Source organism: Lagopus leucura, unplaced genomic scaffold (assembly GCF_019238085.1).
Source record: "Lagopus leucura isolate 7727_CA_CO unplaced genomic scaffold, USGS_WTPT01 Super-Scaffold_100004, whole genome shotgun sequence".
Lineage (NCBI taxonomy): Eukaryota > Metazoa > Chordata > Aves > Galliformes > Phasianidae > Lagopus > Lagopus leucura.
Genome location: NW_024962264.1, coordinates 20,314,959 through 20,340,317, shown reverse-complemented (window position 1 = coordinate 20,340,317; position 25,359 = coordinate 20,314,959). Strand labels below are relative to the sequence as shown.

At 38.4% G+C, this 25,359-nt stretch overlaps 1 protein-coding gene across 3 annotated transcripts in view; it reads left to right on the top strand.

The window, feature by feature from the left end:
* Positions 1-25,359, top strand: part of TENM3 (teneurin transmembrane protein 3) — a 469,784-nt gene that overhangs the window by 147,534 nt on the left and 296,891 nt on the right. For 2 of the 3 annotated variants that reach the window (XM_042870719.1, XM_042870718.1), the window contains one exon: positions 15,538-15,840. In XM_042870719.1, coding sequence (XP_042726653.1) covers positions 15,609-15,840 — 232 coding nt within the window. In that variant the 5' untranslated portion in view covers positions 15,538-15,608. Of the gene's footprint in view, positions 1-15,537; positions 15,841-25,359 lie in introns of those variants that run through there. The other variant, XM_042870720.1, reaches the window with a different exon arrangement.

Sequence of the window (25,359 nt, the reverse complement as noted above, 5' to 3'; positions counted from 1 at the left end):
TCCTCGTGGAGAGGCAAGCTGGCTTCTGTGACTCTGGCACTTGCACAGGCCTTGTGGCTGAACAGAGCCTTCAGCTGTCATTTAGAGGCTGCAGCTCATGTTATTCACATCTGCAAGTAAAGTGACTGCTTACTTAAATGCTAAGAGGGCAACTGGACAATTGATCATTTGAAATGTTCTGTGTGTTCTCCCTCTCTCTTGTATCTACAGGCTGCCTATTTTCCCAAAGGGTACAAAAAAAAATATATTAATATTCCTTCCCTAAGTGTATGAAAATTGTTGTATTATTAAGCATATCTCTAGGATATGTAAATTCTGCCATATGTAAATTCTGCTGAAATTACTCTTTTTAGCAAGCATCCCAAAATATCTTGTTGTCGTACAGCCTATGAGACCTTTTTAGGACTTGAAGAATCTAGACCTGCATGTGATATTACTGTTGGTGGGTTTTTTAGTGGTACAGAGATGGTGTTACTAAATGATCAAGGACTTGGAAGGCACGGTGACTGTCTAGATTACTCAGTTTTACACAGGCTGTAAAATGTTTATAATGGGAGACTGCAGACAAGCACTATTTGAGAAGTGGGAATTTTATGACCTTTCATGATGCTTTGTGTAGTGTGCTTCTGACATTCTGTATGGAATTGAGATGTTTAGGGAGCTTTTAAGTGAGAAACAGGCTTTGACCTGTTCTCAGAATAAGAAATACCTATTCCTAGTTCTTTCTGTCAAGAAAATATTTAAACTAAATATATACCAGATGAGTAAATGCACAGTGGCCCTTTTTATTGTTATGAAATCATTCATGTTTAGCTGTGTTTGGGAGTGTGGGTGGTTCTGAGTGAAGGACATTTTGGAGAAAGGTTACCCTCCCAGGATAGAAGTTTGAGACAGGAGTTCATTGATCTCAATAATGAAGACATTGAAAAGTACTTCAGCAGCAAACTTGACATTTTGTGATATATGTGGAATTATTTGTAGACAAGGAAGGAAATGGGGGAAATATGTCAAGTAACAAACAAAAACCTATTAGATTTCAAATGTGAGATTTTGAGAGAGAGTGTGAGAGAGAGAGAGTGAAAGAGAAAAGCATAATAATCTTTTATTTTCCCATAGTTGATCATCTGCCTTCACCATCAAGTTGATTTCAGCTAGAGGAAGAAAATAATTAAGTACTTTTTTTCACTAATAACAATCATAGATAAGATGTAAAACCATCAAGGAAACAAACAAACAAAAAACCCTTCAATGCTACTCTTTGCAATATTATCTGGCAGGTTTTTTTTGTGTGTGTTTTTTTTTGTTTTGTTTTGTTTTTACTATTGAAGAGCACTGTAGTATCCTGCATATCTAGGCACAAACTTATGGTTCAGTGGAGGAGCCTTTGATTGGGTGCATATTTGCTAAAATTCCAGATATTAACTCAAAAACTTTTAACTAGTCACCTTTATTTAGAAAATGAGCTATTCATTATAAGGCAGGACCTTGTTTAAGATAAGCTTCATTGGCTTATGAGAAGGTTTATAATGTAAATGAAGGAAGAAGATGATTCAAGTAAACAGTAAGTAATCCCTGTAATAAATAATGTTATATAAATCTGTCTTGATCTCTGGTAGATACTATTTTCATGTAAAACTGCTTGTAATATGTACATGTTGTATATATACAGTATCCTGACAGCTTTCCACTGTACTTTTAAATCATAAGATTAAAGAGGCAGTGAAATTACAGCCTTTTCAGAAAGTCTTAAGGAGAATATTCTCAAGTGTTAGTCTTCAGAAAATAGGTGATCATGCTGCTTGATTTTATTTCTCATGAGTATTTTCTGTATAACGTTATTCCCATGCATCGGTACCAGATTGCCTGGCTACAATGCAGGTGTTGACATCTGTCTGTATTATGATTAAGCACAGACTTTTTTAACATCAAGCATCAGAAAAACAGTTTGTGAAAACATGAGCGCTGGCAACTGTGTGTATAACTACTGAAACTTGTCACTCCGCTGTGCCGCGTTATTTTTCTACTCTAAACTAAACAGACTAACTGCTGCTAAGGAGCTTTCAGGGGAGGCATGTCAAAGACGAGGTGTATCATGCGATTGGACCAGTGCTGGGTTGGAAAAGTCAGTGGTTGGAGGGGGAAGAAGTGACCTTTTTCTCTCAACATCGTCTTCACGCTTAAAGGAACAGATGAGATTCTGAATTATTCACAGTACTGAAAGCTTATGATCACCAGCGACAGTCACAACAGCAGGTTATAGGAAGAGGTTTATGGGGATGTTTTTTTTCTTGTTAAAATGCCTGATTATGAAGCTCATCAAAGCATTCATTTCCCAAAGCTGTCCCTGGAAATTTGAGTATGTAAGGTCTGTGGGGGTGAGAACTGTTTAATCCAAAGTATAGAGAAGGAATATTTTCTTCCTTCTTATGTAAGAATGTGTTGTAATACAGGCTTAATATTATCACAGGTCTTCTGCAGTAATGGAACAAAAATGCTCTTTGAAAAGGGTTTGCTGTTTCAGCATGTAGTCTCCTAAAATCAGTTATGATGTTAGTAATAAAGCAGATTTTTTTAAAGCCATATAATATAATTACTACATATGTAAATCATCTGTCCATCAAAACAAATAAATGGATTCCCATAGTAATTGAATGTTCTTCAAACAAAGACAGGCACTATGACTTTTGATTGTAAGTGATATGCGGTAGAAGATAAAATATTTGCTATTTAGTGATTTGTCTACTTCAGTACGTGCTGTTTCTATTTCCCTGAAGAAGCTAGCTTTTAACAGTAGTATTTAAAATACTTTCATTTGAATAGGTCAAATATAATGCTATATTTTCTAAAATTTATTCTCTCTTTTTGTTTTAAAAGCTACTGTTGTTTATTAAGAATTTGGAAAGTGATCACTAGTATGCAAAGTGTAATAACTACCCTGTGGTCTTCCATGAATGTCATGAGTAGTGTCCTGGGACAAAGGCTGTTTGCTCATCAGTCAGGCACTGCTGCTCAAATGAGAGCTTATTTGGCAGCAACCATTCTTTTCACTGCTGCCTCGTACATGCTACTGAAAATTTTGCATATGGAGAGAGAGTGAAGGAAAAGTAGTGGAAAGTGGTAAGAGAGCTAATGTCTGCTGTTTAAGGAGCTCAAGTTTTTTTTTTAAATCTTCCAAAACTTTTGGAGCTCTGTATTTGTGTTTAAAAGCTATCGCTTGCAAACTAAGCAGATGAGAAGACATGCGTTGTTGCACTGTGAGTCTTGCTGAAGTAAAAGGTTGCATGCTGCTGGTAAGGAAATAAGAATTTGCTGGTTGTTCATTTAGCGTATTAGCAGTTTAATAGCTTGTAATAATGTAGCCTCTTTAATAATACATTTATTATTATTAAACAGCCTATACAATTCTGTGATTCTAGTGTTCTTGTAGGTTATAAGGCTGGCAGTAAAATGGGTGGGTATGTGCTGACAGGAAGCCATCTTTCTCTGTCCTTCACTGCGGGGAGCCAAGAGTTCATTGTGAGGATTCTTTCCTTCTTGCTCTTGGGATTCTTTCAAACTAGTTTGTGAATCAGAAGTGTGTTTCATTTGACAAAGCTACCCTGCTTTATGCCTTTATGGGCAAGATTTTCAGAAACTGAGTCTGAGATTACTTGCTAAGAAAATAATGTTACATAGTGCGCACTAGTATGACCAAGCTTTTCAGGACTGATGTAGATAGGCAAGATAGTACTTCGTTAGCTCCTTATTGTACCTGCTACTGAATGACTATAACACAACCATTGCCCTTTGCATTAGTCATGAACCAGCCAGTAGGTTTTTTGTTGTTGTCGCCTTGCTGCTTTGAACAGTAACTAAATCCTTACATGGGATGTAGAAGATGCAGCCTCTCAGTAATGTTCTTGACCTGCTGATAGGCAGCAGCTCCTGATAAATCTGACTCTTGCTGAAAACTACTGATTTCTCCTTCACGCATTCTGGAGCATAGCCCTGTTTAGTGGATACAGAAGAATACAACTAGCAGTATTTTGCTATAATTAGTGAGGCTGTTTTCATTTGGATAATAAATTTTGATGGAACAAATAGAAAAAAATTGGAGGCAATTGGTTTTATATTTTTCTGGCTTCCAAGTGTAAAATCGATATAGAATTGGTCTCTACAGTGGCACTTTGCACACTTAAATATTTGCTTTGTCACCTAAATTTGAAGTTTCCTCCAGAGTTTATTCGGATGGGGTCAATTTCCCCATATTTTTAAGGACAAGGGAGAGACTGTTTGAAAACTGAATTAAGTAATTATTAGAATATGCCTATCCTTGCCTCTTCTTCCAGTACTCCCAGGTTATTTTGTTTTGGTCATTTTTATACCTTAAAGAACTTATCATTGTGAAGAGGCAAGTGATCAGCATTAAAGTATTTTTGGAATATGCTGTTGTTGGAGGGGTGAGGGAGGAGAATCACAGACATATGCTTCTCAAACTTGAATGTCTTAGGTTAGCAATACAGTGATTTTTTTTTTTCCACTATTTTAGCTTCAAGAAAGACAACAGCGATGTTTATCTCATTCACAACCCCCAGTAATGCTTTCATCACAACGTGTCCTTCATTGTTTTTTTCATTTGTGTACATATATGCATACATGTATATAAAACATTTATATATATATATATATATATATATATATATATATATATTTCTATGCAAACACACGTATTTCGCTCTCTCTGTAGTGTTTAATTAATCTTTTAAGCTTTAGGGAGTTTGGCTCTGCATATTGAGGAAGATCTGATGTTTCTTACAAAATCGGGCCACAGAGCTATGTGTTTCCTCACCATTCTGAGCTCCCTAACCTACTTTTCTCTACTCTCCTTTACTATGTTCTGAACTTTCTGTACGAGTCTGTCTCTGTTCCAGCTGTGCTTGGTGTTTGTGAGTAATGCAATTTCTCCTTTGCTCTACTTGCAAATTCTTTGATTTGGGATTCTTAAATTCATTTATATGGAGATCTGTCATGACAGAGCAGTAAGATTTCCTTTATTCCTGGCGTCCCCCAGTATTGGAAATCAGCTCCCTAAATACTGATGTCTGTTCTTTAAAAATATTTTCCTTTCTGGATGGTTGCATCTTGTAAACCTCAATTAACTTGCACACTCACTCTCACTCCCTCTCATTCTCTCACACGTGTATTTTATCACTAATCTTGTCCTACAGCTCCCTGCAGCACACTAAGGCAGTATGTTCATGAATGCTGATGAGAATGCTTTGAGTCAACCTGTAAACTTAGGGGGTCAAGGAGGAGTGAAGCAGCACAATTGTTGTTCTCAGCTGAACAAGGGCATCTCAAGAAGGCAAGCACATCCGGAAATGATAGCGAAGTGGTGTGATCTCCTTCGTTCACCATGCTGGGTAGTCTCATCCTTTCACCTGCATGCACTAAGAGCCTATGATATTCATCAGACCGGCTCCAGTCTCAGGGCTTATCTACATCAGTGGCATCAGTGGTTTTAAAAGTGCACTCTTCTGTCAGTATAGCTGCATCTGCACAATAAATTTTGCTAGCTTAAGCTATGACTTGTAGTAAATTCAACTACGCTGGAAAAACTTTTCAGTACAGACTGGATCTCTCAGTTCTGTGTGTTTTGAAAAAATGTTCCTTAGCTGTAAAAATACAGAGATGAGACTTCAGTGCTATCGGGTGCAACACAGGTGCTGGATTGTTTCTCCTTCTGATTCTTGCACTTCTTCAGTCCTTGACTACCTCCCAGAAACAGAGAAGAAGAATTACCATTTTTAAAAAAGTTTAAGTGCTTCTGAATGTAGCTAATGCAGGTGCAGGAACTTCTTGGACTTCATACTGAGCTGTAGGGTCCTCCTATTAGGATGGATAGGAGCCTCTCTGTTCCACTGTGTAGATCAAGAAATCTTCTAAATCCTCATTGAATGCATCTTCCTCTTCTTCACAAAAGCATCTTGAGTATCAAGATAATTCAGAAACAATTGGTGCTTGGAACAGCCCATACTGGAGAGGAATTTGTGTTCTTACCTATAGATTTCAGAAAATCTCAAATAGTTTTTATTAGGTATGAGACCATGCAAATAATGGAAAATAATACGTTAGTGATATTTCCACTCTGTATGTTCCATAATAAAATGGAAGTAGTTAAATTTTCATCCTGTTCCAAATATCTGCTCATCTGTCCAGCAGTCCATATGCACTTATGTGAGGTATCTTTACTGTCACTGTGGGAAAGATTTTGGTCTTTTTTCTGCTTTTGCTTTCCCTGTCCTGTTAAGTGAGCTGAACCCTGCAGTGTTCTTGGCTTTGAGTCTTTGCACCTGAATGTGTTTGGTAAGAAATGCAGTTAGGTGTAAAGTTCTGGTGTTACTGAACTGTGGAATTTCTATACAGAACTTGTATTAGATCATAAGGGATTTCATTTATAATTATCAGATATTTTCATTACTCGATTATAGTTGTTTGTCCATTTTCAATTTCCATTTGTTGTCTTAAGACACTTACTTTTTTTTTTTTTTTTAACTTTATGAGGTAGAAGTTGTCCATCCTTTAAAGATGACTTTCAGATCTGTTACTGAATTGAATTGTTACTGTCTGTAGGCAGTGTTTGCACTGCAAAATTCAGCATATCATCTGAAGTGGGAATAAGGATTTAAAGAAGTAGTGTCCCTGCCCTGTAAAAGCATAATGTGAAGTTGCTCTATACTTACTATAGAAGCTGTTGCTTCTTTTACAAATCTAAGAACTTCTGGCAGTGAAGTACTTTTTACAGATTGAGACTGGTTGCTGTCAGACCAAGTGCACTGCACCAGCCGCTGTTGCCAGGCTGGCAGCAGAGACATGACTGCTAATCTAGACAGGTATATGCAGAGTAGAGACTGCTAATGTAAACTTAAGATAAACAGTGCTTTGCTACATTTCATGCTACCTGGGCATCAGGTAACGGAATTTCACGCTTCTATATTAGAAGTGGTGAATAAATGTTGTAACAGTAGGAGAAACACCATCAATACTGTACACTATGGAGACTTTTTTCATCATTTTTAGGATGACTGTTTGCATTGATCTGCTTTTTATTTGTTGCTGCTTTGGAAAGGAAAGTCAGAGGGGCAGGGATAATTTTGAACAAGCCAGAGCTGTTCAGAATTAAATAAAAAAACACATATACTATTAAAAAAAAATGTCAGTATGTCTGTTGCATCTTTCTAGTCAGTCTGAAATGGAAATGGTTTTAAGTTGAGGGAGCGAAGATTTAGGTTGGATGTCAGGGGGAAGTTTTTTACAGAGAGAGTGGTGAGGTGCTGGAACAGGCTGTCCAGAGAGGTTGTGGATGCCCTGTCCCTAGAGGTGTTCAAGGCCAGGTTGGATGGGGCCCTGAGCAGCCTGGTCTAGTATTAAATGGAGAGGTTGGTGGCCCTGCATGTGGCGGGAGGGTTGGAGATTCATGATCCTTGAGGTCCCTTCCAACCCTGGCCATTCTGTGATTCTATATTGAGGAGACTTGTTAGTAAGTCTCCAAGTTCCCAGACAGAGACAGTATTGTAATTAAAGTGGGACCACATCTGAAAATCCAGTTATCCATCTGATCGCTAAAAAAAGAAAAATCTTCCTCTGAATATTTTCTGTTTATGTGGGATAAAAACTTTTGTTATGAGGAGCTGTACTTGGAAACCAAGGCTGGTGCTGCCTTGTGCCCCATCTGACACAGTTTGAGCGCCTGCCCTTCTGCCTTCATTCTTCTCTCTCCTGCTCATCACCAGTAACATCCTCTCTTGCAAGGTCCTCCGGTCCTCCTCACACTTACTCACACCTTCAGAAGGCTGTTGTCAGATGAGATCTGTGAGTGTGCCCAGCTACTGTGTGTCGTGTGGTTCATTTCCCTTGTAGTGACTGGAGAGAGGTATTATTTTTAAAACCTCACATCCATCAAATTGTTTGAAATTAACTCTGTTATGAGATGGAGGAGTTGAATGATGGACAGCTTGTTCAGAAAAAGCTTGACATACAGATAGCTCTGTTCTGCGAGCAGGAATGAAGAAAACATTGCACCGTGTTCTCTGCGTGGGGACTCAGGGACTGTTGCACCCTTGCTGATGCTCAGGGTTTGTTACATGGTGGGTTACATGTGGGCTTGTTATGTGTGGGTTCTCCATCTGACTTGTTTCAAAAAATCCCTAGATTTCTTTGGTTTTGTCTAAGAACAAAAGGGAGAGTTCGAGCAGGTGCAAAAGTAAACTTGGGAGATACTGATCAGGAAGGAATTAAACCTGCATAAATCAGGAGACCATGTAGATGGGTCAGGTGAGGAGAGAGGGGAAAAAATAGTGTCTCAAATGAGGGTTGGGAAGGAGATAGTGGTATAGGCATGAATTTCAGGTTTAAAGGAGTGGATGAAAGTATTTAAGCCATTTTAATTGTTGCTGAATAATGAATTATGCAGACTTTGGGAGTTTATTACTTAGCTCTGAAGTAATCAGGCATGATGCTCTGCTCTTCTGAGGTTTTGTTTGTTGTTTTCCCCTGCTCAGTTTTTCCTTTTAGGGTTTCCTCTTTTTCTAGGCTTTCTAGATTCCTGCAAACCATTTTTCCTGAAGAGGAACAGAAATTGCTGGTGATAGCCAATTCTGAATTCCTCCAGAGGGGAAGTGTTCCAATCCATGTTTGTGAACTACAGGGCTTTGTGTGAGTAGGGTCAGCATGTGGCTGCTTTCAGTTCTCCCTTCTGGAGGCTCTCAGCCCTGCTGTGGGAGCTTCCAGAAATTGCAAGGAGCTGCTGCTCCATTGCAGCCACAACTGCATGGTCCTCGTGCCGGCATAGGAAGATGGCGTCTGAAGGAGTACTGCCCTCACTCCCTCTGAGGAAAATGGCACCTGGAGTAGTATTTCTTGTGAGGAATAATGCCTATGTTCCCTTGGTATGAGGAATAACATGGGATATTCATTTGCTTATTTTATTTTCCCTCGGGGGTTTTGGCCTTAACTACTGGCCGCAGAACTTCCACAAACATCAGCCTCCATGACTGACCAGCACCCTGTATCTTTTTTGCAGATTTTCTCAACTCTCATTGTAACAGACTTTCTGGTGAATGTAGAGTGCATTTATTTGTTTTTCATTCTGTGTCTGACGAAACTGAGATTTTTAGATCGTCTCCTGAAAGTAACTTTTATTAATATTACATCCCTTAGTGTTGCAGATATATGAGTGCTTGGCTTCCCTGACTAATACAGAAAAATGCATGCAGAATATGCAGTGTTTTTTACTGATCATCCTTTTTCGTCCTCCCTCCCCCTTATTTGTTTTTTTTTTGTTTTTTGTTTGTTTGTTTGTTTGTTTTTTCTATATGTAATCAATTTTTAAAACATAGAGTTGGTTTGTGAATTAGGGAGGCTTTTTCTGATTTCAGGCTGTGAGCTGCTGGCTGGCAGCCCTTCTGTTCCCAGCTCCCCTGGCTTTGGGTGCTTCCGCTCCAGTCTCTGTGCTGGAAGACAGACTTTTAATATTAAGAAATGAGTTTCTGGATATGATGACCTGAAATATCCATGTATTAAGAGTCATCAGTTTGACTAATGGCACACCATGGCTACAGATCATCCTAAGCACCTCTTCAAAGTGTCATTTTTCCAGCTCAGTTGATTTCTGACATATCTCACTTTATCAGCCATTGAAGTGGAAATTTCATCACTCTTTTATGCCTTTTGAGTTTTTCCTAGTATTTGTTTGTAATAGGTTTTATGGGTGATTAGTTGTGTGAATTGTGAGTATTTTTCTGGACAGGAGACTTTCTTAATTTGCTTGATATTTGTACACTTATTAATCTTCACACAATACATTTCCTGCTGAATTTGCTTTGTTCTTTTTGCTGTTAAAAGGCATGCAAGTATTATAACTAGTGCAAATTGTGATTACCATAATATTTACGTTAACAAACAATTGCTGTTACCAGGAAATCCTGGTAAAATTAAAAGAATACAGTAGAACTACTCAGGCATTACTTGTAGCATTTTTCAGAGCTGACAATGGAAGCTGTCCTGACACCAATCTGTGCAACCTCTAATTTTGAGCAGAATTCAGAGCCTGCTTCCCGCTCAAGTGCTGCAATGCTTTTTCTGTCGTGTCGTTGCAGTACTGTATTGTGAGAGGAAATCTGTTCCTGACTGAAGCGAGCAGAGTTCAGGCTCGTGTTAACCGAATGCGGAAGGATCAACGATCCCTAATTCATAATCATAGTAATTGGTAATAAAAATAATAGTAATTCAGTAATAGCGCAGGCTTCTGAGCGCGGCCATGAGTGCTGTCATTCTTAGGTATGCCTCAATTGTTAGCTGTGGGTCTTTGGAGGGAAGACAGTGCTGAACGCTTCAATCCGTTCCCCAGCCCTGCTCCTGCTGCCCTGCCACTCACAGCAGTGCTTCCTGCCTGCGAGACCAGCAGAGAGGGCCTGGCTGCATTGTAACCGCATCTTGTGCCCACTGCTGCTCTTCTCTAACAAGGAAATTACATGATTCATCCCCTTTCCTTTTTTTTAATGTTCTCTTCTGACACTGTATGTATTAAAATATTACCCTCTTTTTCTCAGAACCAACTCAATTTTTGCTTTGTGCATTTTGAGTTGTCTAAAATGGCTCTACACACTGAAAGGGAGTATAATATATGCTGTAGCAGATCGATAAATCAACACCAGCAATAGCACATTTTCTATATGACTATCTCTTCTTTGTTTAGGTAAGAAGCATCTTGTTTTCTTACCTTTTTATTATTTTGTGTCTGTGTAGCTTTTGGGGTATAAAAGGGCATAAAACACTGAGTTTTATTTAAGCTCCTCAATCCATTTCCTCAGCATTCTAACCAGCTCCTGTGCTGGAAAAAGATTCCCAGCCACTTGGGTGGGGAGAGGTGCATGTGTTGGGAGAGCTGCCATCCTGTTGCCAAACTGTAACAACCCTTTGGGGAGCTTGGCATTGAAGCTACAGAATTAAATGCAATAATTTCCCATAACTGCTTTAAAAAGCCTGCAGGCATGCTGAAGTTCTGGCTGGATGTTTTAGATAATGTTTCATAACATGACTTTAAATCCCCATTTACATCTTGACAATGAAAATATGTAGTAAATTTTATGCCTACTGTATTTTTCCTATATAGCTGTGCAGGGCTTCAATGTCGAGGTGCTTGTTTGTGGGTTGTGTTTTTTTGCTTTTTTTTTTTTTTTTTTGTAAAAAGTTATGCAGTTGTTTCTTTTGACTGTGGTGGCTTAATTTTGCATTTCAGTGACAAAGGGAAACTGAAAGCTATCTTGGAGAATTCTAAATAAAATGCTTTTGCATCAGCCAGCTTTGTCTGTACCTGAGACTTCTGTTTGGTCACTGAAGCTCCCACTGCAGGTTCAGCATGTGTGGCTTTGCATGCCCAAGCTTGAAGTGAAAGAGAGAGCAATCATCTCACAACTTAATTGTGTTAGTTACCATACCTGACTTAGAAGTTGAGGATTGTCTGTAAATATTCACCGAAGGGAAGGAATTCTATGGTCCCAGTGACCTACTCACATGTAAGACATGCCTCTTTGGTTGTTCTGTTTTCCTTCTAAATTAATTCTAGAAGAAATAATTACTAATTGAAAAACAGGCACCTGACATTTCAGATTTGGAACAGCTTTTATAATTTGGCAGCTGCCTGGGACTGCAGCAGAAGCAATGCATGTGGGATGGGGTTCAGTAGAAGAGAGCTGACTTGCAGGTCTGGTCATTGACATGATCACTCATGGACCCCAACCAGAGCCAAAACCTTTGTCAAATCCCTACAGTCGCAGAGGGTCCAACAGGCGGTGACACAGATGAGCACCCCTGGTGTCTTGTGCACAGAAAAGCATCAACCACTTGGAACAGTTGATCAGTTTACTTTCAGTTGTCTTCAGTGGAAGTTGTGATGCAACACTTAAGAGTACTTAGCATGGCTGTTTTAACATCCACATGAGAGTGAGCGAGTTAGCTGTTAGCTTCATAAATACAGCTTTATGAAAATTCCTATTTTGTGCATCATAAATATTCACATATAGGCAAAAATTACTTGTGGACAAAGGCAAGTGCTTTTGTGATGTCACAGATTTAATTTTATTTGGTTTAAAATGTTAATCTGATTTGTTAAAAAAAAAAAAATCAACCAAATTTGTTTGTGTGTCAAATTAGTCATTGCATTTGTATTGTACTCATTACCAATATTTCGTCTGAGCTTCTTTTAAGACATAGAGGGAAAAGAAAGCTGTCAGTGCATTTGGGCAACTCCCAGCAGAATGCAGCTTTTATGTTACTGAGAACGGAGGAGAAGAAAACCTGAAATGTGTTGAAATTTGTCTACCCGTTGGTTGCGTTAAATCTGGAGATTGGAGTGTGAATTTTTAACAATTATTATAACTGTAGTGATATAATAAAGAGGCTGAGCAGGTGCAGTAACTTGCAGGGTGTTTTTTCTGAATTACTTTTATCATTAATTGAAAATGTTCATCAAATTTATGGGGAAAGAAAGATGTCTTTAAAAATTGGAAGTGTGCAATAGGATTCTCAGGGGGACAAATAAGTCCTGTTTGGTGCTGAGACTGCTGCAGCCTCTTGTGCTGTGCTGGGTTGCTTCACTGAAGGGTTAAAGCTCAAATCCTGTAAAGCTATCTGTACATATCCCTGTGTTTGACTTGTCACTGCCAGTCCAATAAATAATTGTTAATGCTGATATATTTCTGTGTTCTGCAAATACATTTGTGTTCCCTCTTTCTGTTCACGTTTTGCTCGTGGTGCAGGACATTTATTTGCAGACAGATCTTTAAGATAGTTTTATTCTGGCTCCTTACTTCTGATATTTATATTAATTCACCAATTAAAAGGATTTAAAGGTCTGAGCCTAAGTCTGTTAAATCTTTCCTAAAACTTCAGGGAGACGCTAATAACTTCTGAGAAGCTAAAGGCAGCTGAAGGTAAAGAGGTGTTTTGTATAATGCTGGGTTTGAAAAGATCAAGCTCTTAAATATGTTTTGGTTTGGTTTGTTTTTTTTTCAAAATGCCCACAAAAAAATGCACTAGCCCTCATTGTTTATCATGGCAGTGTAATCACTGTCAGTATCTCAATAATCGGATGCTGTTAAACAGCTTGTATTTTTTATAACCTTTGCGTTCTTTGCCTAGAGAGGCAATAGATAACTCAGAAAACTGCCTTTTGATGTTTTATTGAATTCATTGACTTCTGTCTGAAGCAGATCAGTAGTTCTCCTCATGCTACAGCATAGATTAAATCTTTAAGGATTTTAGCTTGCTATACTAACAAAGTATCCTGCAAAGAGTGGGTCTTTTTTTTTTACTATCAGGAAGGAGCCACGTAATCCCAGGAACTTGAAAAAATCAAAATTATTTAAACTTTGATGATGAATAGCGCATGTCAGTTTTCCCGTCGCACAATTTAGAGACATTAGGAATTAGTGTCCCTTTACAGTTCTGAAATGCACAGATGAAGGGGGAGATGGGCTTCCACGTGCAATCTTTATGCTCCAGGAGAATACCTGTATGTACCCGTTAATCGTGATTTTTGAAAGCATTACATTTTAGCAATAAAGCATCAAGTTCACAAAGTGCTTAGAAAATTATTTTCATGTGGAAAGAACTTGCATTCATTAGTCAATCAAATATTTTAAAGTCTGTGTGTTTTATATCAAATAAAAAGATATGCTACATGGACATGCAGACATCTAAATAGTCATAAAGTGAGTAAATTATTATTCTATCTCAATTTTATTGCCCACGTACAGATATTTCAATTTCTTTTATGACTCGAGTGTGTGAAAGTGTAATTAATATAAAAAAGAATTTTCTCAAATTGAAGATTTTGCAGCTTTGTCTTCTAGTATAAAATGAGATTCAGGCAGGTCAAGAAATGTGAGAGCTTTTCAGAAAATCTCAAAACAAATAGGATGATAAAAGACTTGCCAGTCAATAACTTGAATTACAGTTTGGTGTTAAATTACATACTCACTAGAAATCGTTTCATGGGTGACAACTAATTAGTTTGTTGTTAAATGCTTAAAAACGTAGCAGGTTAAGAGTTCTAAAGCAGCCTTGTTTTTGCTTAGCAGGCTGCCAATAGAATTGGATGTTACTTTGTGATATGTGCTGCAAAATGTTATCTGAATTAGAGAGAACGGCCTCGTTTCTGGAGGGAACAGACTCAAGTTGCACTAGGGCAGATTCAGGTTAGACGTGAGGAAAAGTTACTTTTCTGAAAGAGTGACCAGGCGCTGGAATGGGCTGCCCAGAGAAGTGGTGGTGTCACTGTCCTGGGGCGTTTTCAAGAGATGTTTAGATGTTGTACTGAGGGACAGGGTTTAGAAGGAATAGTAGGTGGACGATTGGACTACATGATCTCCAGCCATGGTGATTCCGTGGCTCTATAAATTCTGCATCACTTGACTTGACTGATAATGCTCCACAAAATAATCATTTGTGGCAATTAAATTTGTTAAATTGAGAGAAGCACCAAGAAAAATGTTCTTGAGGCAGAGCAGAGAGTCCCAACATATAAGATGTTGAACAAGAAATACCAAAGCCTAGTTAGTTGGACAGTCAAATATCTGAATTATATTCTTGATTTTAATCTAGCTCTTGTCTTTAAAAATGACATCAGAATTTCCAAACTTTGGAAATTTTTCTTTCTCTGGAGAGTGTCATTTTTCTTACTGTGTCAGAAGTGAAGGTATTTCTGTTAACTGTGTTGGGCCCATGAGATGAAACAGGGAAACCTCGTTTTGAAAACTACTGGAATGAACCATTAAAGAAAAATGAATAGAAGTAAGTTTCTTACTGTAACATTTCTCAACAACATGATGGAAGGAAAAATTACTCCTGAATGTCATTCCCAAATGAAATATTTCCTTGCTTCTCAGCAGCAGCTTTATCAAACATACTACCCGAGAGAAGCCTTCCTGTGTATGGCCTATGATGTTTTTGTAGCTTGCTGTGAAATTATGTGTATGCTCCTGGTGACAACAATTTTATAAGAATAGAATTGACAGTAAGCATTGTAGTATCTGTATCTCAGAAATAGACATTAAAACGATAAGTTTCTGACAAGCAAGTGGAAAAAGCATACGTCTTTCTCATTAGACACACACCTTTCTCAGGAAAAGCCAAGCTGATGTATTTGCAAATAGACTTCAAGTGAGTAACACGTTCCTTAAGCTGAAAAGCTGAAAAGCTGAGAGGGGTTTTCTCCCTTAGTTTTCAGTCTGGGTTTAGTATTCTAATCTGCTGTATAAATAGAAGATTGTTGTGACTGGCATTGTCGTTAACAGGAATTAGCTGTTTTCTCCTCTGGATAGCTTGCACCTGAAACTATCAGAAACTGTCAGAAGTCTTGCAAACATGACGGGTCTGCATTTTGCCCCTAGTTGATCAGACCTTTCTCTGATCTCACACCAGGTAGTTAGAAAAGTAATCACAGCAATTAGAGAACGTTGTAACACATCGGCTGTTCTCTCTTTAATTCTGTTTTAGGTAGATGTGAGCTGAATGTAGAAAAGAATTCCAAACAGGCCAGGCTGATGCGCACACAGAAGGAATGAAGTATGGATGTGAAAGAACGTCGGCCTTATTGCTCCCTGACAAAGAGCAGGCGGGACAAGGAGCGGCGCTACACAAATTCTTCTGCAGAAAATGAGGAGTGCAGAGTGCCTACACAGAAGTCCTACAGCTCCAGTGAAACCCTGAAGGCTTTTGATCATGATTCCTCTAGGTTGCTGTATGGAAACCGGGTAAAAGACTTGGTCCACAGAGAAGCAGATGAATATACCAGACAAGGTAGGCAAGAGGTTTTTATACAACCGGGGTGTATAATTCATTAGTACTGAGTAACGAGGCTTTCCTGCTGCGGGAAGAGGATGTCATTATACCCCTTTTAACAGTTTTAGTAATACTCTGCACAAACAGTACACTTCATTTGTGTCTTCCTAAATATTTTAAAAAGATGGGAGAGCATTATGTACCATCTTTGAAATAAATAATACATGCTAAACAGGAAACCTATGTAAACGTCCCGTGTTGGGCCGTGACTCAGTGACAACTTTGTGACATTGAGTGTGAAGTATTCAGGCCTTACAGTTTAAAAACCAGACCCCCGGTAAAAAAAAAAATAATAATCATCTGATTAATGGGTTGTCCAGAAGCTTGCCACTCCAATGTTCCTAAAATTTAAGTAGCTTCAAAATTAATCACAAGAAATGAATGCGACTGCTCAAAGAATATGAGGCCCCATAAATTGGATTGCTGAAAAATCTAGTATGCATGTTTGGGTATATACAAATAATTTAATAGCTCGGTGCTTTTAGTTCACAAGGGCAGTAACAGAGCACTGTAGAGTGAGTAAATTAGTAAGGTAAATCAGTTTGAAAGTGGAGGGTTTTTTTGTGTGTTGTTTTTTGTTTACTTTCAGTGGATAACTGTGACACCTAATCAGATGCTAACTGCTGTCTCTGTTAAATTTTTGAGTCCAGGATAGGAGAGATGTGAGGGATGTAAATATCCATGGAGTTATCCAGAACCCAGCTGGATGGGGCCCTGGGCAGTTTGCTGTAGCTGACCCCACCTGAAGGAAGGGACTAACTGCTCTTAAGAGATCCATTCTGATTCTGTCAGGTTGCACTCATTAGGGTAAACTCTCGTTAGGGTCAAGAACTCAGTGCATTACATTGCATTCAAAACTGTAACATCTAGAAGTGGCATTTCTACACTTCCACAACCAAAGTACTTAATGTAAGGTTAAAAAAAAAAAAAAAAAAAAAAAAAAAGTTGGGATGTGTGCAATATTACAGCCTAGCTATCTAAAAGAGTAAATGTAGGCCAGAAGATGTGTAAAATGAACCCTCAGTCTTCTATATAAAGAATCCTTTCTTCTGAGGAAGCGGGAGTAGATTCAGAGTAGATATAGAAAGCTTTCTCCTTGTGAGAAAGTCTTTAGCTTTGATTTTAGAATTGTTTAAAAATATTTTCCCCATTGGTGGTTTATCTTTGTTCCAAGTAGAATAACTTTACATTAGAATTAGAGCAATGCAGATGGTGTTGACTTTTTTCACCACAAATGTCTACAAAGGAAATAAAAATATTTCTTTTCGACTCATGTAACTGAGGATGGCTGCTACTGTGGTCTGTCTGCTTTCTGCTGTGTATTTTTGGTCTCTGTGATATGTTGAAACTTCAGGTCATCGCTACTTTCAAGCTAAAGTCATTAGTCACCTTGATCCTGTTACTTTACTAAGGAAAAACCAAGAGGAATGAAGTTTTCCAGGGCTCGTACTATAGACACTTTCACTGTACTAGTGACAAAATTATATCAAAATAGACACTCTTTATTTAATATTGCCTAATTAAGAATTCACAAACCATTCCCTGAATAGAGTACTGTTCTGTTTAAATAGAAATAATGAAATGGAAGAAATGAAACGATCTGGCACAACATGTATGATGAAGCACTGGGGCTTGTGGGTTTTTTTCCTCTCCTTTTTCTTCAGAAAAGTACATAGTACATAGCTAATACTTATTGCCCAATATGCAATAAGTTACACATCTGTTAGTCTGAGATGTGTAGAGTCATCATCATCTTTCAGTGCTCTCAGCGCTGTCATCTGTGTCTGTTTGATTTTTCTCATTGTCTGTTCAATTCCCCTTGTGTGGCTTATTGGCTTCCTCTAATGCTTGCTGTTTTAGCACCTTTGCGGACTACCTGCAAGTTTGAGAGGGTCAAATTAATAAGGGCTTGTTTTGTAGTTTTAGGTGCTCTGTTCTTTTGATTCATCTTTGACAGAGAGACCTTACTGCTTCTGGCATCGGAAGTATTTGGTGGAAAATGTGCTCAAGATCATTCTAAAGGTTTTTTAATAATATATTAAGGAAGCTTCCCTATATATATATATTTATATATATATACATAAATTTTTTTTTTTCTTCTGTCTAGAAATAAAGTGCAGATATGTAGCTGCTTTGACAGTCTAATTACATGCTACCCTGCAAAAACAACAGGAAATAAATCTACAAGCAAAAATAAGGCAAATGCTAATAAATGCCTTTAATTGGAAATTAACATTTTTATTAATTGATGGTGACTGCTTCATTTCTTTTGCTCGGCCTGTGTAAAATAGTACCAAATTTCCAGTGTCCACTGGAAATCTACTGGAGCAATTACTTGAAATTCTTGAGTCTTCCAAATATGACACAACTAAAAAATATCACTGTTATTAGTGCCAATATGTGGGGATAAACCCTTCACAGCTTTTTGTTTATGTGTCAGAAGTTTACCACCTCCTCTTCCTTATTTGTTTCAGTGTGTGTCTTTGTGCTTCCTGCTGCCAGTAGTTGAACTCAGAAGGGGATATTGCTGTAGGAGATAGATGTGCCTGGGTTAGCGGTATTTTTGTCCCAGGAAATCTTACAGAGGGAAAGTTTCCCTGTTATCACTGAATTTTTGTTGTTTGAGATTAACTGCATAAATTGTGGGTAACAGCTTAAAAGGATGTTTCTCGTTTTATTTCATAGAACAGTATTTTAAATAATTTAATGTTAAAATATTGTAGTATTTATTATAGGGCTAGGATAATCTTGTTACTTTGGAAGCCAGCTGACAAGATTCTAAGAAGCGATGTGTGTTTCTGGGAAGCGACTTGGTCAAGGCAGTGTGCTTTCAGTTAACTGAAAAGACAAAGTGGATCATCTCTTGTGGTCTCCTCCCTTCCTCTTTCTCAAACACCTTTATATGTTGCAAGACCAGTTTTATCTTTAACTCTTCAGTTCTATCTAGTTTACTGTTTTCAGAATTTCTAATTTAGCTGTTTATTTTCGCTTTGTTGTTAATCTCCACATAAGTTTCAAAAAATTGGTAAATGTGAGTAATTAAACTCGGCACCCAACCATGTAAATGAACTTGAACCTTTTTCATTAAAACTACTTTTAAACTTGATTTTACATTGCATACTTGAGAAGATGCCTAATCTCATCCTTGATAGTGGATAAAGCACCATGAAAGGCTGTTTGCTTTCCAGAATGTGATGATATGATTGTTTGCTGTTTGAGTTAGGGAGGAATATGATACCTATTTACTTATGCTTTGAAGTATACAACTGTAATGAGCAGTCATTTAAATGTACAACTTCTTTAATTGAATTCTGGAGCCTAAATGCTCGTACTTTGGAACGTGCCCAAGCATCACGCTGAATTCAGAAATAAAGCTGAATATATAAAGTGGAATTTTGCTGTTGCTCAGAGAGGAATTCCTTTGTTTACAAAATTGCTGTGGGAAGTGATAAAATGTGCATAGGAGACTGCTATGTGAAAATATTTGGCAGAGTTGTGTGAGTATGGATGAGGAGGGAAGGACTGTAGAACTACAGACGACAAACTATGTTTAAAATGACGTTTGAAAAAAAAAATATTTGGAATTAATAATATGTTTTGCAAACAATTTGTAGTTGATCATGAATCAAAGCTGCAAGGTTCTGCAAGAACTGAAAGGCTTGTTATGTGAGTTTTAGCAAGAGAAATACAGGCAGGCAAAAACTGTATTTTGCTTATTGCCAGATATGTTTTGAAATGAGGAGAGGACTCTGCAATGTCTATTAAGTAACCATCTTTCTGCTTCAAAGAATTATTTGTTGCAAGGCAATATAATGATGCTGTAATGGGATCTATGTGCCAAGTCAGTGAGGTTTGGAGTGGGAGTGGGAGGCACAGCTGGCACAATACACTGAGATTTGCATGTGTCCATATTTACACACAAAATTATCTCACCACTGTTTGTGAATGCTGTGAGATGAGAAGCTGAGCTGTACACTACTTCTGCTACAAAAAGGGTGATGAGGTGGTACAGGTTGTGTTAAATTTTTACTTTTGGAAAGCTTGAGGCATCTGTAGTTTAGCCTGGAGGTAAAGTTACTCGGTCTTTCTAACTGGCGGTGAGCATGAGTTCTCTGTGTTTATCATTCAGCACAATTTGCTCTCAGCAAAGCCTCAATGTGAATTTCTTTTCATGCTGCCCCTTCCAGTTTTGCAGGAGAAAGTGTTCATATGGATGTTTTTGTATCTTTACTATTCTGAAATTCTTAGGAGCCTAGTAACTCCTGAGCCTGCAAAGAGAGGGGCTGGACTTAACAAACAAGCAAAGAAAAAGAATTTTTTCCCATCACAGTATGCTGGGTCACTGATATGAGACTGCTGAAAAGCAAAGCCATTTACAGTGTGTTACGCTGTGCTGATGAATCATAGCTGTTGTTCAGCTGTCTCTCTGTGACAATTAGATTTAGGTGCTGGAAAAATCTCACTGTTCAGTAAAAGGAGGACCTGAAATAGTGATTTATATGTTAGGACAATTTTATGTTATTATTGAAGATGTTAAACACTGTCAAGGATTCGTTTTTAAGATTTCAGAAGTATGAATTGCAACTTCTAGTCTAATGTAGCAGGACGTCAAATTTTATTGTTTTTTAAAAATTACCCGCTTGAAATGACTTATTTGGGTAACAAAGTGATTAATCTTCTCAATCGCCATAAATGTCAGCTGCAGGATTAAAGGATCTAAATGGTCATGGTTTCAAACTTGAAGTTCCATGTACTTCAAGCCTTCCGTTAAGAGGCAGTGGGAGGGTAGATGGATCAACCACTTCTGAGTTTCCACTACCTATGCCTTGTCAGTGAGCTGGTTTTGACTGTCCGGTAGGCAGAGATTCTCACCTGAACTGCATTAGCCTGCTGTGTGGATTATTTACAGGCAGGTATGAAATGACAAACAAATGACTTTGCATTCTCCGAGTGAGCGAATTAATCACCATTCAGTGACATGGCAGTGCCATCTTTGAAAATCCAAGGCAGCTATCAGAATTAGAGCTCTGCGTTGTAAGCTGAGTGTCCTCACTATGATTCTGTCAGACTCTTTTCTGTTATGCTAAAACACAAGCCACCTGCAGCATCCTCTTCCTTTGAGCAGGCAACTTTTGTGAGAAGCATACTGTTGCCAGCATGTGCTCAGTAATTCTGTGGCCTTGAGCTAAGCACATAACCTTCTGCCAGCGGTGCTTTTTTTCCTTTCCTCTCTGTAATACAGGTATAATAACACTTGCCCACCTCACAGACGTGTTGGGAAGATTAATTAGTTTATGTTTGCAAAACGCTTTGAAGATGAAAAGCGCTGTAAGTGCTAAGTAATATTATCATCTTACATTGCTATACTAGTTACTTCTTAAAGCAACAATAAGAAGTTAATTGGTTTTCAGGTTCCAGGTGATAAGGATCTGTTGACTTTTAAAGTTATTCTCTTAGCTGCAGAGTGGTAGTATGGAAAACATTTCACTTTCATTTGATTAAGAGTATATTTAGCTCCTGCTCGGTGATGCACGTGCTTGCTCTAAGGTTTTCATCTAGTTGAAATTGGCCCCTGGAGGGTCATGGTCTGTAGATGAGCTATGGATCTGGAGACAAAGGGCAATTGTGGTTCTCTAGGGAAAAATCAACCTTGGTTATTGGCAGTATGCTGCTTGATCAGGCATTTCTGCATGGCCTTGGTCCACAGAGTGAAAGCCTTGTCCTGTACCAGACCAATTGCAGAAGAAGGGAATGAAGTTCTTGGTCATAATGATTAGAGATCTTGAAGGCGAGCAAAGCCCCCAAAGACTTTTGGCTTTATGGAATGGAAGACATTCTGGAAGGTCTGTGTTTGCCCATACAGCTTCATGGAGCGAGATGTGTACGCTGCTCCTGTTCGTAATAAGTATCTGACTGGAGGATGAGGGAGATATGTGAGTTGCACACGTGGCTGTGAAAGATGGCTGCAGTGTGTCAATGTCCATTGAGAGAACAAAGCATGCATTTGGAGACAAGGAGTCCTGCTTGCTGATTTAGGATCAAGAGTCAGGACTCCAGGCCAGCTTGTGAGGGTTACTTGTTCCATCACTAGCAAACAGAAGTGGGAGGAGAGACAGAGAAGTGAAACAGGAATAATTCCTCAGTCAGATTATAGTTTTTGAAAGTAGTCTAAATTGTCACTACTTACTGGCTTGAGAGGCAGTGCTTAGTGTTACTTAACTTATCGAAGCCAAAAGAGAAAATGGAAGAGCCATCAGATTAGTCTCATGTTTATGTTTGCACTTTTTTATTTGCCATGCCATAGATACGTTTGAGTCATAAACCCTTTCTTCAGTTTAATGGGCTTTCTGCTAGACAGACTAAATTAAGCCTACATTGCATTACATCTGAATGTGAGCTTCGCTGTGGATATGTGAAGGGAGGTGTGCGCGAGAGAGAGAAGAACGAGGTTTTTCTGTGGAATCCTTGGGTTTTATCCAAGTTTTAGTTACTGGCCTTTTTTGTGCTTACCTACAGTGATCTGAGAGCTTCATTCTGTTTATGCACTGTGGAAGAGACTCCTATGAATGTGGGGTATTTATTTTTTATTCGACAAATAGAAATGTATAGTGCTGTTCTGGATATGATCGTTTTCTTTCTTTACACCAGTTCAGAGCCTGTTGAAATGATCAAATTTTTTGCTATGGCACAATGTATCCCTTTCTCTGTTCACCGTCTTGTGGTGGCAGATGTGCCTTTCCTCCTGCAGAATTAGTGTGTGGAGTTCTCCCTCCACATCCGAAGGGATAGGATTGAGCCTGGGCTGTATTCTGCACGCTTCTTTCCCTGCTGCCTCCTTCCTTCTCACCTTCCTTCCCCATTCCAAGCCATATGTCATGTCATTAGCATCCTACTGACCTTAATGTGGCAGTTCATACCTGTCAGATCTGTGGTTTTAGGCTCTCTGCAGACTGCATATCCATCATCTCTGCATTGCTTACCCTCGGGTCATATTTTCTTCACATCTATCAAATTTAGGCTTTATTTGTATTTTGTAATAAATGGATGCTTAGATGTTGATGATTTGCAGTTTGATCCAAACTTTAAGATAGAGGCCTGAAATATCTATACTGTCATTCTGTTCATGATCAAGACTTTGCACTCCCTGCTACTCATGGAGTTACATTTCTATTTTAAATCCACAGAATCTTCTTTTTTCCCTTGCCACCCATGTTTTGGACAGACACGCTAGTTTCCCTAATTTAAATTGTATCTTATTTCATCATATTCAGAAAATCAGATTTTTTTATCTGAAATCCAAGAATTTGGAACTGTAATGTTTGAATTATTAATTCACTTACTGAAACACGACTGCTTATGCTGCAGCTTGAAGCTTTGAATTGTGCAATTGTAAAATTATCTGCAATTGACTTTAATCTTAATCTGTGATACCTTCAGAAGTACTTGATGAACAGTCCTTTATCCTTATACTAGATTAAGAAGTGCTTATGTTCTCATCTGTGGATTAGTACTGAGGATCCTCCCACCATTTCCAAGCCTGCCAGGGAAAAAAACAGAGTGCCTTGTACCATGCCGAAGAGTCTGCACATTTCAATCCTAAATTGAAAAACTAGTGGCAGGAAGATATTTGGTACCATTTATGTTTATTCTGTTCCATCTCTTGAAATACAAATTTCCAAGACCAGTGTTAAAAACCTGTGTTTCCTTGCATTTTTATAGCTTAGTGCTACTATGATGAATACAAGGTTAGTCTGATTTGATATACTTTAGCTCCCTCCAGGCATTGAAAGTGGGTCTTTTTTTTTTTTTTTTTTTTTTTTTCTCTTTTTTTTCCTCCCAGACTATATTTGGGTTTTGGATCTTTTCCCATAAAATTCTTCTACCTGAAGTTGCGCAAGTGCAACTTGGAGAGCTCTGTGTCACTGCTGCTAACTCTCAGGAGTTGCTGCAAGTTTGGCTTAGTTCCCCACCTGCTTTTGAAAGTCCATAAAGAATGGGAGAGCTGTATGGTTTCAATTTGCTTGGACAATATATGGTTTCATGCTGTTTGGTTTTGTGTAGTTTACTGAACGTATTCAGAAGCAGCTTTCTTTCAAATGAGTCTTACAGTTCCACTCGAACTCAGATAAGGGCAAGAAAAGGTGGTAAGGGTAGAAAGGAGAGTGGAGCAGAAAGGTCAAGAAACAGGTTAGGAAGTGACGAGGAAGGAGGTTGTGATGAGTGATGAGAAAAATGCAGAATTTACTGACAGGGTAAAACCACGAGATAGTGGATTAGAGTGGTCTAAGTTTCATAGATAACTTTCACAAAACCAGAAAAGAAAATCAAGACGAAGTAATTAAAAAAAAGATCAGAAAGAAAATATTTATTAACGCAGGCTAAGTGTGTTACTTGTCAGTCTTCACTTTGGTTGCTTGGATCCTGACACACAGAATTCAGCAAGTATAGCTTTGGAACTTTCAGTTTAGTGAATGTACCGTGTAGTTTGTGCAGCAGAATGGATGGTATCACATCTATTACTCGTTCTCTCTTTTCTGTAATTGTATTCTACCTGCCTAATACTCTGAATTCTAAAGGCAGCATTTGTACAATTCTTATCAGAAGTTTATAAAGCATGCAGGGCCTCTATCTTTTGCCAGTTCCTTTTCTAAAATCTTCATCCTTTCATTTCTAGCAAATTTGTTCTCTTATCCATCTGCTTCCAATTTTATGCCCTTCCTCTCAATATCTTTCCTTGGAAAGCACTGCCTTAGAAAGCCTGACGTGCTGTCTTTGCCACCAGTAAATGGAGAAGAAAATAAACATATTTTATTTACAACAAATAACACATTTTTTTTCCTTGAGAAACCAATCAGAATTGACATTTAGAGGTAGATAATGTTTCACATCTTTTGGGATCACTTGGGATTCTTGTCAAAGCAGTGCAGCTCTGCTTTGAGCTTCTACGAAAATGGCATCCTCTCAGTGCTCCAGAGTGACTATCTTGTCACCTGAGAACAGGAGGGATGATTCTGCTGTTTATCATTCCATACAAAGAAACTCCTTTCACCATCTTTTACTCACACATGATTGAATGCTTTATTTTTTCAGGTATTGGTAAAGAGACCAGCCCAGCCAGCTTGCAGTTACCAGAGCTATTCTTTCATGGTTGTCATGTACGTGAGTTAGGAAGGCTACTGTGCAATCAGTAGAATGGGTCTCCTGGTTTTACAGAAGTGATGTAGCATTTCAAAGGCATGGTGTAATCGCGTTCTGGTTCTTGCTCTGCAGAGAGTAATCAGAAGTTCTGTGGGTCAGCTCCAGGCAAGGAGCTGCAAATAAAAGACATGTGCCCATTGCATGTATTAGCTAAGCAAAAGGATACAAAAGTAATTCCCAGTATCAAAATAGCAGAAAACTATGTGGTCCTTGCAGCAACGATTTTAACATCATTTCTGTTCATATGCTATTTCAGTGATAAGCACTGGACCTGCATGC